This window comes from Carlito syrichta, unplaced genomic scaffold (genome assembly GCF_000164805.1).
Source record: "Carlito syrichta isolate Samal-C Ts95f unplaced genomic scaffold, Tarsius_syrichta-2.0.1 Scaffold311596, whole genome shotgun sequence".
Taxonomy (NCBI): Eukaryota; Metazoa; Chordata; class Mammalia; order Primates; family Tarsiidae; genus Carlito; species Carlito syrichta.
Genome location: NW_007255692.1, coordinates 135,318 through 148,419, shown reverse-complemented (window position 1 = coordinate 148,419; position 13,102 = coordinate 135,318). Strand labels below are relative to the sequence as shown.

The 13,102-nt window shown below is 38.7% G+C and overlaps 1 protein-coding gene across 6 annotated transcripts; it reads left to right on the top strand.

Annotated features, from left to right (window-relative positions):
• The first annotated feature begins 292 nt into the window (after window positions 1-292).
• On the top strand, window positions 293-9,764 carry BTBD3 (BTB domain containing 3). Of its 6 annotated transcripts, XM_008068846.2 has the most exons (5): window positions 293-951; window positions 1,274-1,553; window positions 2,038-2,128; window positions 2,728-2,846; window positions 5,777-9,764. In XM_008068846.2, exons 2-5 carry the CDS (start codon window positions 1,411-1,413, stop codon window positions 6,807-6,809), a joined length of 1,386 nt encoding a protein of 461 aa, XP_008067037.1. In that variant the 5' UTR covers window positions 293-951; window positions 1,274-1,410; the 3' UTR covers window positions 6,810-9,764. The 6 variants fall into 6 exon arrangements, with proteins under 6 accessions (XP_008067037.1, XP_021573637.1, XP_008067036.1 ...); XM_021717962.1 differs by lacking the exon at window positions 2,038-2,128; XM_008068845.2 differs by having other exon boundaries at window positions 293-1,553.
• Window positions 9,765-13,102: the final 3,338 nt, after the last annotated feature.

The window sequence follows — 13,102 nt, the reverse complement described above, 5'->3', positions numbered from 1 at the left end:
ATTATATTCTCTAAAATTAGGACAAAACTGAACGTAGTCTTAACAGTTAAATTGGATTTTGAGATCCTGAGCAAGGTTTATCTGACATATTTTTACTGAATACAGCCTTTAAAAATTGGTGACCAGATTTGTCTCATTTGAGTCTTATTTTTACATCTAGAGTTTGTCTTATGCTTCAGTACAGTTAAGCGTTCTGGTATACTCTTAGTCTGATTAACCGTACTTTGTGACCTGAGCCTCCGTCAAAGACCATTATAGGACTAGAGAACGTTGGGAGGTAAACGGGACACATTGCCTCAGCTCTGTTCTTTTGCACTAGAATATAACTTGTGTTCAAAGAGACTGAAGAAAGAAAAAGAACATTCCTCCCCTTTATGCTGTAATAAATGTGTTTAGTGTGGTTTTGATATGAATAATCTTTTTTAGTTTATAGATTGGAGGATTTTGTTTGAAGTATTCGAAACTAAAAGCTGCTGGGAAAAATATTTTACTAGAATACAGAGTAGATATCTGTCCCTGCCGTTTGTTAATTGATCCTGCTTGTTTAACTGGGGAATTAAAAATGCATGTCTACCGAAGAGAAATCTGTGGGCATAAACTCCTCCCTTCCTGTTTTCAAACACACATATTTCATATGTTGTTTATCTTATTTAAATATACAGTAGACAAGAGAATGCAACTGCTGTTCCTTTAATACCAGCACTACGCACGTTACAATAGGTGTCACTGTTTTGCTTGGTCCAATCATGATTGGTGACTTCAGCTATTGGCTCCGAGCACTGGCTGTCTGACTCCATCTGCAGGGCTGTAATACCTACTCTCCTCCGATCATTCACCACAACTTCAGCCGGCTGAACAGACTCGCGCAGCCCCAGCACATCTTGCTAACCTAATTCAGAAAACAAGTGCTACAGCTCTGTGCCTGTCGTCTTCACAGTGTAGCGTTTTCAGGTGATCTAGAAAACGGTTATTTTTATGAGCAAATAAGAGAAACAGGAATCATGATGGGGATGTATTTAACAGACCCAGTACTGGATAAAACTTAAAGCCAGTTTCTATTCAACATAGTGAAAAGGTCACCTTGCCTGACTGAGAAAAAGAAGCAAAATATCAGCTTACTGGTTTCTGTTAACCTCTTAGCTGGGGCTGGCTTCTTTTCCTTGATGTTCAAACCAATTTGGGATATCTAACTATAAAGAGAGACATACTGTACTCATGGTAGATGACAAGGAAAAGAACATGAAATGTCTCACCTTCTTCTTGATGCTTCCAGAGACGGTAAAGAACAGGTCCAAGAAAAGCTCGAAGAAAGCAAGTACCAGCAGCAGCAGCAGCAACAGCAGTAGCAGCAGCAAGTTGCCCCCGGTTTGTTATGAAATAATTACCTTGAAGACTAAAAAGAAGAAGAAGATGGCTGCTGATATATTCCCCCGTAAAAAGCCAGCCAACTCCAGCAGCACCAGTGTCCAGCAGTACCACCAGCAGAATCTCAGTAACAACAACCTCATCCCTGCCCCGAACTGGCAGGGTCTTTATCCCACCATTAGAGAAAGGTAAGTGCTGGGCCAGCATGTTTACTTTAAAAGTTTTCCTGTGTTGAAGTTTCTGCTTTTGTACAACCTGTAATGTATTTTAACACAAATCTGTGTTTCCTCTTTTCCCAGAAGCTTTATTGGTAATGGAAAACTGCCTTGTATCTTTTCCAAAACAGTACAGCTGTTTTCCTCTTAGATAAAAATGTTTTTACAAGCTGTAACATTTAAATGATAGGGTTGTATCTATGGGCCATATAAGATAGACAGTTTTTATTTGTCCTTAGCCTTATGAAAAGTTTGTGTAACTTTTTTTTTCAACTTTACTTACCATGTGTTTGCAGTGATTACAAACAGTTGTTTAGTTAGAACCTTTATTTATTGTTTTGCCTTGAAGTTACTAAACTGTTGCTTAGCTTGCAAATCTTTTGTGGTTTTGTATGTTGGGGAGGGAGGTATTAAAAATTCAGGCTGCTGTGAATTAATGAGTTGCCTCTGTTTATAGAAATGCGGTGATGTTCAATAATGATTTGATGGCAGATGTACATTTTGTGGTTGGGCCACCAGGTGGGACTCAGCGGTTGCCAGGACACAAAGTAAGCAACAGCTGCATGACCGGTTTAGCATGAGGTTTACAAAGGGGGACCCTCTCTGTAAGCCTGGAAGTTGGTGTGGGCAGCTTGCCGAAGGCAGGCAGTGCATGTTTCACCCGATTAGGGAGAAAGCGTACCCTCTCCAAAGGGCTTTGGCCACGCTTAATTTTTTTCTTTGTTTCCCTCTACATGGCTTTATATCTCACACATGCCCTCTTAACTCTCCAGTCATGGGAAGTTGTTGTGACAGGTTAGGAAAGTCATTTGTTTACCCTTCTCCTGTAAATCAGTTTTATACACACACACACACACACACACACACACACACACACACACACACACGAGCTGTTATTTTATTTAGCAACGAGGAGACTTGTGCATTAATCTCTTAAAACCTTGAGGTAATTAGCAGCGTGGAGACTGATTTGAATGAATGTCTTATACTTCCATGGCAAGATACCCCATGCCTTGGCTTTTTCAAAGCAGCAGGCTTAGGTACTGTATGTCTACTAAATCTGATTGCTTAGAGTTATTTTTCTGGATTGATTTGCTGGAAATGCTTTCAATTTAGTGTATGAAATGAGATTTCCCTTTCTACACAGTATGTCTTAGCAGTTGGGAGCTCTGTGTTCCATGCGATGTTTTACGGAGAACTTGCTGAGGACAAAGATGAAATCCGTATACCAGATGTCGAACCTGCTGCTTTTCTCGCTATGCTGAAGTAAGCATCACTCGTATGTTTGGGAAGAGTTTGTTTATGCTGTATTTGTACTCTGCTGGTTTCACAGTTAAATATATGTTCTGCATAACAGGAAAGAAGACCGATGAAGAAAGAGGGTACTGCTTACCTTGTAATGTTTTTTGGGGAAAAAATATTGTTTATCTTCCAGTGGAAGGCATATGGAATTATGCAGGCATTTATAGACATACCTTGGCATAGGATTTGGGGCAAGTGGCATATATAGTGATTTGATTTTTAATGACATATTTAAAGCAAAATGACTTTCTGGTGTAGACATTATCTAATAGAGCATGTTCTCTTTGAAAACATTATGTTGAAGAAGTTTTAAAAGCATATATATTATTTTTTGCTTCACAATTCTAGAAATTATGTACTTTATTTAATTAATATCATTTAGGAGATTTCTGGGTGTTCTAAGAGTTATTGTCTCCTAATAACAAATGCAGAATTTGCTGTCTATTGAAAAAATCTGGTCTTTGTGTACGCATAGAAACACATACGCTTATATAAAGTCAGTCACTCTTTCTTAAGGATCAGAAGTATTTGCATTTGATATTGGGGGAAATCTTTGAAAGATATGGGCAGTCTTCGATAGTTGCATATGGATTTATACAGAAAAGCTTTAATTGGTCATATAGAATTATAAAGCTATAAGATATGCTACATATTTATAAAGATAATTTTCCATCTCTAGTGGGTCTCTTACAGACTCCGGTGAATGTTAACCAGGTAGATAGGGTCACCTTCTTTATCAACTACTGGTATTAGACAATGTGGTAATTTTCCATGTGATCAAATACAATTATTACTCTAAATATTTATATGATTTTTCCCATTCTTTAGTTTAGCACACCAAAGTGTATTAGTTCAAGGTTATCTGCTGCTCTAGGGATCTCAGTTAACTGAAATAAATAAAATGTTTGTTGAAAAAAATTATTCAGTGGGTCAAAAAGTTGAACAGTACTTTCACAAAGATTAAAAAGTTGCTGTCCATTGTTTGCTGCCTACTGAAAAATAAGTATTATAGTTAGTTCTATTTAGTATATTTAAATAAAGTATGTAATTCTTTATTTATATCACAATTTTGAAATCTAATTGCTCTAATAAGAACGCTCAGTGGGAGAGAAGGAAATTAAAGGCAAGCGAGATTGTGAAGTACCAAACCTAAACAAGTCACAGTTGTATCTTCTAAAGATGTGAGTACAGAAGCTAATTTTACCTGCAAGGATGCCTACCCTGTGAAGTCGGCTTTGTATTTTTGACAGTGTTTTCTGTTACAGAGGAGACACTAGTAGTAGTTAGGCCTCCAGCTTCACTGCAATCAAGTAGAATGTTGTATCTTCCAAATATGCACATACTTAGGAAATGAGGAAGATGGCAGAGAGTTGTGTCTCATCTGAGCCATTTGAGTCATCATTTGACAAGTGTCTTTTTTCACAGATGCGTTGCCTAGAGTAGATACTGATACAGCTTCTTAAAAGTGTACGTGCAGTCCACATAAAGTGGTAAGAATCAGAAATGAGTCAGGCGCCATTTGCTCTAGTGCTGTGGTTGGGAGAGTGAGTGGTGGTCCTTTTTTCTCACTCACTCCTTCATCCTGTGTGAGTAACCAGTATTCCTGGGCTTGTCAAGAAAAGGGGCGACTGCTTACTTGACAGTTCCAAGGTAAGAGCTGGTCCTGGCTGGCAGTCAGAACATCACAGAGTTGCAGGTGTGTTGTTGAGTTGCCTTGCCAGTAGTAGCTGGATTAGCCTATCAGAGAAGAGCAAGGCTTCCTGGGAGCAAAAAGGTTGGTTTCATTTGTGATTGTGGACATTTTTCTCATGGCCATTTTTGTGTTTTTGTACTTTCTTGCAGAAACCATTGCCAGTTTCTTAAGTTATGTGTGTTTTACTAGGATAAAATAAAATAACTAAAGGAAAACTTTAGATAAAGTAGTTATATACCTTAGGTAGAAAAATTTAAAAGTTGTGCTATAAGTATGTATTTTTCACCTGTATGTAGTTCTTATAGACATCATGTCACCTAAAGCAATGTAAGAGAAGCAGACTATTTCTACCTTTATGTATCACTTTGGGAAACAGCTACTGTCTCCCAGAACCAGGAAGTGTTTCATCTCTTGAAATAGGGATAGTTTGCAGAAGCACAGAAATAGTACATATTTAAGCTTCCCTGCTTGTCTTTTAATTAAATATATCTGGAAATAATGTATTCTTTAATTCTGGGCATGGAAGGAATGTGTATGGGAGAAGGAAGACTTTAGAACTGAAAAAAAAGGAGAAACAAAGTATGGTGGGGTCTGTGTAAAGTTAACTGGAAGATAGCATTGCAGTCCATTCTTGGTAATCTTGGATAATACATGGAATGACTTGAAAAATATCTTATTTAACCTCAGGTTTTATTTTGAGTTTAGGAAAAATTCAAAAGCTTCAAAATGCAATTGTTGCTGATATTATAATATTAAAGGCATTTATTTTTATCTGAATGTGCAGAAAAAAACTTTACGGTAAAACTATATATATTGCTCCTGAAACATATAGGGACTGTTATTTGATTGAATATAGTATATGTATTTTGCTTTTTAAAATAATATTTACTATCTGATAAGCAGTTCTTTTTCAGACAGTTTCAATACCTTCTGTTTTTGCTGAGAAGATGCTGAGTACAACTTTTAAAATAGAGGCTAAAATGGTACACAAAGTTAGTGTCTTTAGTTATACAAACTTACTACTGTGTTGAAATATTAATAATTGCTGAATATGTTTCAAATGTTTCTTTAACCTCTAAACATGTTTGTAGTGTCACATAAGATGATATTCTTGGCACAAACTTGAAAGTAGTTATATCTTTTCTTGCTGGGCATACTCATTTTGTGAAAATTTCATGTACATGTTACGTGTTTTTTTCAGATATATCTATTGTGATGAAATTGACTTGGCTGCTGACACAGTGCTGGCCACACTTTATGCTGCCAAAAAGTACATTGTCCCTCACCTTGCCAGAGCCTGTGTTAATTTCCTGGAGACCAGCCTGAGCGCCAAGAACGCCTGTGTGCTCCTCTCTCAGAGCTGCCTCTTCGAGGAGCCCGACCTGACCCAGCGGTGCTGGGAGGTGATCGATGCCCAGGCTGAGTTAGCTCTCAAGTCTGAGGGATTCTGTGATATTGACTTCCAGACACTCGAAAGCATCCTCCGTAGGGAAACTCTGAATGCCAAAGAAATTGTGGTTTTTGAGGCGGCTCTCAACTGGGCTGAAGTAGAATGCCAGCGACAAGATCTAGCATTGAGCATTGAAAATAAACGCAAAGTTTTGGGAAAGGCACTTTACTTGATCCGCATACCCACAATGGCCCTTGATGATTTTGCAAATGGTGCTGCCCAGTCTGGGGTATTAACTCTCAATGAGACCAACGACATCTTCCTGTGGTACACTGCAGCCAAAAAGCCCGAGCTGCAGTTTGTGAGTAAAGCCCGTAAGGGCCTTGTCCCACAGCGCTGTCACCGCTTCCAGTCGTGTGCCTACCGGAGCAACCAGTGGCGCTATCGGGGTCGCTGTGACAGCATCCAGTTTGCAGTTGACAAAAGAGTGTTCATTGCTGGCTTTGGGCTATATGGTTCCAGCTGTGGCTCTGCAGAGTACAGTGCCAAGATTGAACTCAAGCGGCAAGGCGTTGTCCTGGGGCAGAACTTGAGCAAGTATTTCTCAGATGGCTCCAGCAATACCTTCCCAGTGTGGTTTGAGTACCCTGTGCAGATCGAGCCAGACACCTTCTACACAGCCAGCGTGATACTGGATGGCAATGAACTCAGCTACTTTGGACAAGAAGGCATGACGGAAGTTCAGTGTGGCAAAGTGACAGTCCAGTTTCAGTGTTCCTCAGATAGCACCAATGGCACTGGGGTACAGGGAGGTCAGATCCCTGAACTTATATTCTATGCTTGAAAACTCACTTCCTGCAGCAGTGTGAGCTCTGAGGTGCACATCTGCTCCCGACTCGCTTGATGCTTAGCTCATCTGCAGATCTGTGAGCAGCACAGGTAATTTGTCATGAATGAAGCAGTAGGCAGTTCTCATTTCTTTTAACCTTTTAATTATGTACAGGCAAAAATGCAGCATTTCGCTTTTAACTGTATGCTTAAAGGAGCTAAGTTCTTCTTACTTCTTAAGACTTCGTGGTCTTTAGAGTTGCAATTATATACCTTGGGAGATTGTGTGCTCTTCCAAGTGCTGCACCCACCTCCCAGTTTTATTCCTCTGAAGATAATTTTGGATCACCTTGAATTTCCTTTTGGGCTTTATTTGGTGAATAGAAGTAAATAGTCTAAATTGATAATAAGAGTTATTTTTAAACAGAACCCCTCTCCCCCCCCTCGAAACAGACAAACCTCAGTGTACAATTTGAAAGAAGTTTTGCCTTGTAATGAGTAATAATGTAGAAAGTAGACAGTAGTCATATTTGGCTCTTATTTTAGTTCTTTTAAATTTGTTCTGGGATTTTTTTTAAATCCAAAATTTATAAGATTTTCACATATTAAACACTAAAGTATTAATAGGAAAATAAGAAATTGGATGTTTATTTAGGCCATGACTTCTACTACAAGCAAATTTTTATTCTTTTAGTTTAGAACACAAAACATTGCAATATGGACACTTCTTTTAGAAGTAACTAAATTATAAAATTTTATTGTCAATAAAAAAAGAGTTGCAGTCTTACTAATTTAAATGTGTTAAAAAGGAAGGCTAAAAAAGACCTGTACTACAAATAATTGATGGCACATTAGAATACACTGTTTGAAAAAGCCAAACTCTTTTTTCTCCACTTAGCTTTTGATCCCCACTCTTTGCTTCTTTTTGTAAGTTGTACTGTATAGAACTCCTATATTTTTTCCCATTAAAAGAGGACCAAACAATTCTTTATATAAATGGAGTAACAATTAGTTTTGTAGCACTACATGTTAATGTGATAAGATACTTTTGTTCATTTTTTTTTTTTTAACTCTGAAATATACTTTCTCTGTTCTACTTTGATCATATACTCTACTCTTGTTAATTATAATTCTGTCTGTTCCTGGACTGCTAGAATCTGGCCTCTGGCCATCTTAAAGTGCCAACATATGCCTGCAGGGTTTTAAAAAAATGATCTGGAACGACACATTTGATTATACCTAATATTAGCTGCGTCAGCATTACATCCAGCTCTCTTATTTGTGCACGGATAATGTAAACAAAGGAGGGAAAAGCTCATTAAAAAAATTCTCCTCAGTGATGGCTTGTGTTGGTTTAGTGCCTGTGTCCCTGGCAGTGTCCCGTGTGTTCACTTCCAGTTGAAGCATCCATGTGTTTCTGGGCAGCTTTTCTGCTCAGTGTGATCCTGAGATGGCTTCCCCCCGCCACCCAGAGTGTGGTCCCTGGCCGCCTCCTTCTCCTGCTCCGCAAGCCGAACACTGGCTTGGCTGGAGCCGGGGCTAGTCCCAGGGTGTGTGTGTGCCTGCGTACCCGTGCGCATGCAAGTGTGTTTGCCGACTCAGGAGTTGTCTCCTCCCTGCCTGGCTAGTGAGGGTGGGACAGTAATGGTCCTCCTGCTGGCCCCAGCAGGGCCCAGTGAGTGACTGCCCTTACTTATTCACTGCTTCTGGGCCACTTCTTCCCCTGTAGGTGTGGGCTTGTGGCCTTTGGCAGGCTTCCCTGAGGGAGGAGAACACTGGATTATGGGAAATGTTTTAATCACTTTTGCCTTTACTACGTCTGTTAGTATAAATGATCAAAAACCTGTTTCTGTGATTATAAATGAGTTCTTCCAGGGCAACTTTTCAAAGTTATCTAAAAGTTATTTCTCATTAGAGAGATTACAGATTGTAGTTTTGGCAAAACGTTGATGGCATAAAGATACATTTTCAATTAGAAAACATATTTCTACAAAGGATTTTGTTTTTAAGTTGTGGTTAAACATTTCAGTAACTCATAGCTACCATACAAATTGGTAGACCTGATTAAAAGGCACTCCTGTTTAAGCCAAAGGAGAAGAAACTTTAGCACTAATTTCATCCTATGGGATTGTCGAGGTGGCTGTGATGGCCTTAGATAAGTGGAGACAGTTCACTAGCACTCACTATCAGTACTGCTGTTAACTAGCTGCTTCCGTGCAACGAGGGAACTGCTGGTGAAGGCCATGAGAGCTCCTGTACACTGAGAATAGAAGGACGTAATTTTATGTTAATTACTATTACTTAAAAAGAAATGTCACATGTACCATCCGATTGGCCAGTGCTGAGAGCTGTGGGTACAATTGGAAAATTGTATTTAGAATTAGAAATTTTGCATTTTAAACCCTGTTTTCCCTTCTGCATTTTCAGTGAAATGGAATGAAGGCTAATGTGCTTGCTTTATTTTCTTTTGTAATCTTGCATTCTGTAGCTTTTAAAACTAGAAACCATTGTTCTAGCCAGGCAGGCAACTCTTGTGTGTAAACACAACTTGGTTAAACCATACGCTGTAGATGCTTCTCCCAATGTATCTGGCAGTCTTTGTCATTGTTCATGCTGGGGATGAAGGGGAAACTAGGCTAGCAGTTCTAATGTAACATTCTTTGAGCATATCTTAAAATAGTATTTAAGTAAATGGTCTAATTTCTACATAATTATTGCACTGAACTGTCTTATTTGTTTTTTAGGTGTTTAAATAAGCTTAGCTAATTCAAGACACTGTAGCCACTTATGCATCAGTGTGCTTGGGTTTAGTAGCTTACAACATTATTTATGAAGGAAAAATATATAAATATGAAGTACCTCATGTTGAATGTTATTGTACTGTATTTTTAATGGAACAGTGCAGATCTTGTTAGACACATGAATGTGTATAATCATGTTAAATGCAAATAAAATAAAACTAGTTCATAGATTTGTTTTCCTTAGTGTTTTTGTCACTCCCTTGAGATAGTAAAAAGTTCATTCTGGTACTTTTGGTGCCACTATATTTTACAGTGCTAGTTGCACAGGAATGTTTGTTTGCTAAGTGTTCAGATATCTTTGATCCCTAAAAAAGTAAGAATTTGAGGCAAAAGCAGAAGAGAACAATGAATATGTTAATCAGCTGCATTGTTCAAAGCCTAACTGTTAAGTTAATGAGGGGGGGAATGGATGCATTCATGTTTCCGTTATGGAATTTGTGGTTGGTTGAGATTCTGGAGCTACGGTTGTTCAAGTGTCTGGATCTCTCTGTACTCAGCGGGTATTGAAACTGAACTACATCTGGCTTCTGATGTGACCAGTGCTGCTTTTTCCTGTGTTACAATAGCTTAAGTCTGGGAATAAATAACTAAATAAAATGCCATATGAGTTTTTATGTGCTCAACTAGTTTTCCATCATATTTTTTTTCCATATCAAGTACATATATACTTGCACATGCACACACTCATACATAGTCACACACATAAACTTTTTCCTTTGCAGTTTTCTGATACTTTCCTACAATAGTTTATTGTGAAACCTTGTATATTTGCTTAACCGCTTCATTTACTCAGTTCAGTTTTTACCTATTCAAAAGAATTTTGGAATTATTCCAAAGTATAAGGGAACTGGAACTCCCCATTCTTGGCAGCTTAATCACAGTTACAACCTGAATTACAAAGATCTTGAATCTAGGAAAGCCTTAGCCATTTTCTCTTCTTTGTTGCTGCTTAAACTTAATCCATATATGTTTATTTTCGTTATCCCAAGACAATTGGGAATGATCCTCCTCCATTGTTGGGACTCAGGATCAACATGTCATGGAGAGTACACTTTCTTCCCAGCTGACTCTGTGACTTGCCTGTTAAAGCCATGGGCTTAAAGTTGGGAGAAAATAGGAAGGAGGAAAGCATTTCTGAGGAACTAAATGCTATAAAACCTAGAGGCCAAAACAAGCAGGTGGCTGTGAGAACCTGTAGGGAAGTGTGTTAGATAAGGGTTTTGAGCGCCTTTGAGGTGCTGCAGTAGAAAATGAACACGCTTTTTGGATTTTTCATTATTATATATCAGGATTTTTTACCAGAACCATTTTCACTTACTGACCAACTACTCCCTTGCTTTATACTTTATCTGTCCTCTACTTTCCAAAGTATGTGTTCTAACAACACTAATACTAGGGAAATTGTTCAAAAATAGAGTTTCTTCACTTATTTCCGTAACCAACATAAACACTAGCGCAGAGTTTCTTCGCCAAGAAATTGCCAGGTCTGTGAGATGGAAATATCCATGAAGAAGTGAAGACCAAGGCTGAACCTGCCAAACACCACACAGCATACGTAAGGCACAGATGGGTCTCTGGCGTGTGTTGGAATACATTTTCCACCTTGGGCATCTCCCCACATTGATTCTTTTAAACCTTTTTTAAGGGGTGGAAGGCAGAGGGAGGGGTTTCATTTCTATTTTTGTAGACCCTAACTAACCTTATGATTGTTTTTTAGATGCCTGTCCACTTAAATATCCACTGGACAGCAGTTTTCCTAGCAGATGATGCCATTTTACACTCTACTATCTAAAAAAGCCCCTGACCTTAAGATTGGTAGTTAAATGAAACAGCTCATTCTTTGTCAAATCTGTGCTTTAAAATAAATGTGTGTATAGGACCCAATGAAAGTTTCTAACCCTTAAAAGTTAGTATACTCTTTACTTACTGAGTTTTTAAGCTGTTGTTGGTAGTAACCGGAGTAGGTATGTATTAAAAGTTACTATAAGGAAGATGATCTTTTTTACTTCATGGGACAACAGTATGGACAAGTATTTCAAAATTAAGGCTTCTTGTTTTTATGACTTTGGCAGGCAGTTTTATATGTAATAGACTCTTTGACATCATTGGTTTCAGAGGAGTGAAATTATACCTGAAAGAAATTAAAAACAAGCCACACAAGTGGCCTTGTTAATTTTAACATGAAGTACTGCAATAAATCCATGAGCAGCTTAAATTATGAAGACTGTGTTGTGAGAAACCAGAAAAGTCTATGAAATACTGTTTTGATGTGTAGCAGTCTTTATTATAGCTATACAATATGAGGTTTCCTTACTAAAGTACTATGTTCAAAAAATAATCAAAAGAAAGATAATGACTATTTAAGGAAGCTCAAATAATCTTTGAAAGCTTGAAGCAGAGGGTACCACCTTCTGCTACACTGTGGAATATGTAAAAATGTACTTTTGAGAGACATTCTATGCATCTTATGGAGTTTCATTTTGTGCTTGTCTTAAACAGTCCAAACTTTAAATTATTTCAGCACCCCTTATAATAGTATTGAAACAGTGCACTGATCCTGAACCAATTCAAAATTAAAAGCTGTCATAGATCTTCACTCTCAAAGAAAAATTCCAAGAATATTCAGAGGCAGTAACGGACTAGGGAATATTTATAGTGTTTTCTGCATAATTTATCTCCTGTAAGAGACAGAAGGTTTAATGAGTCATCCAAAGGGTCAGTTCACTGTTCATTGATCATTTATTGATCCTTTGCTTCATCCCAGACTTTTACACAAGTACTGAGGTGGTGTGGCATGTGATCTTGGGAACTTAGAGTTTGTGTAGTTGCTGCTGTACTGTTAGTACACAAAAGAGATTGCTGGGCTCCACCCCCAGAAACTCTGATTTCGTTGGTCTTAGGTGGTACCTGGGAAATTGCATATCCAGTGGGCTTCCACATGGTGGTGATGCTGCTATCAGATGGCACCAAATAGCGCTAATCTAAGTGGGTGGTGCCTAGGGGAGGGGCTGTGCAGGATGAATCAGTGTTAAGGGGTAGTGGGGCGATGCCTGGGGTCATTGGAAAGGGGCATGCAGGTCAGCATCAGCGTGGAAGAGTAAGTTTCCAAGAAGAAAGGTTTTAACTGGGTTCTGAAGGATGTGTTAGAATTACCTAGGGTAACATTGTTGATGCAAATTGTCATGGTAGGGTTATGGGGAGGGACAGAGAGGGGAATTAAGGGAATTCCAGAAGAAAAACAACAGGGGGAATGGAATGGCAGACAGCTCAACATGGCTCAAGTAAAGGATGCCTGTTGAAGAATGAGCTTCCTCTGTTGTGGGAGGGCTTAGAGTAGGGTGATGAGCTAGGTAGGAGCATGAAGTTAGCTTTTCACGTATTAGGCTACTTTATCTGGCTCTTAGTGACACTGAAGATATGTAAGCATAGAGGAAACAATAGTTCTGAGTTTTAGAAACGTTCTGAACTCCAGGAAAGGTAGGATGAAGGCAAGGGGGACAGCGAGGGC

Bases quoted from the DNA above. Each gene is read 5' to 3' on its own strand.
- BTBD3 (XM_008068845.2), top strand. From the start codon at position 1,216: ATGGTAGATGACAAGGAAAAGAACATGAAATGTCTCACCTTCTTCTTG. The intron at 1,554-2,037 runs GTAAGTGCTGGG...CTCTGTTTATAG, and splicing joins TATCCCACCATTAGAGAAAG to AAATGCGGTGATGTTCAATA. The intron at 2,847-5,776 runs GTAAGCATCACT...TGTTTTTTTCAG, and splicing joins GCTTTTCTCGCTATGCTGAA to ATATATCTATTGTGATGAAA.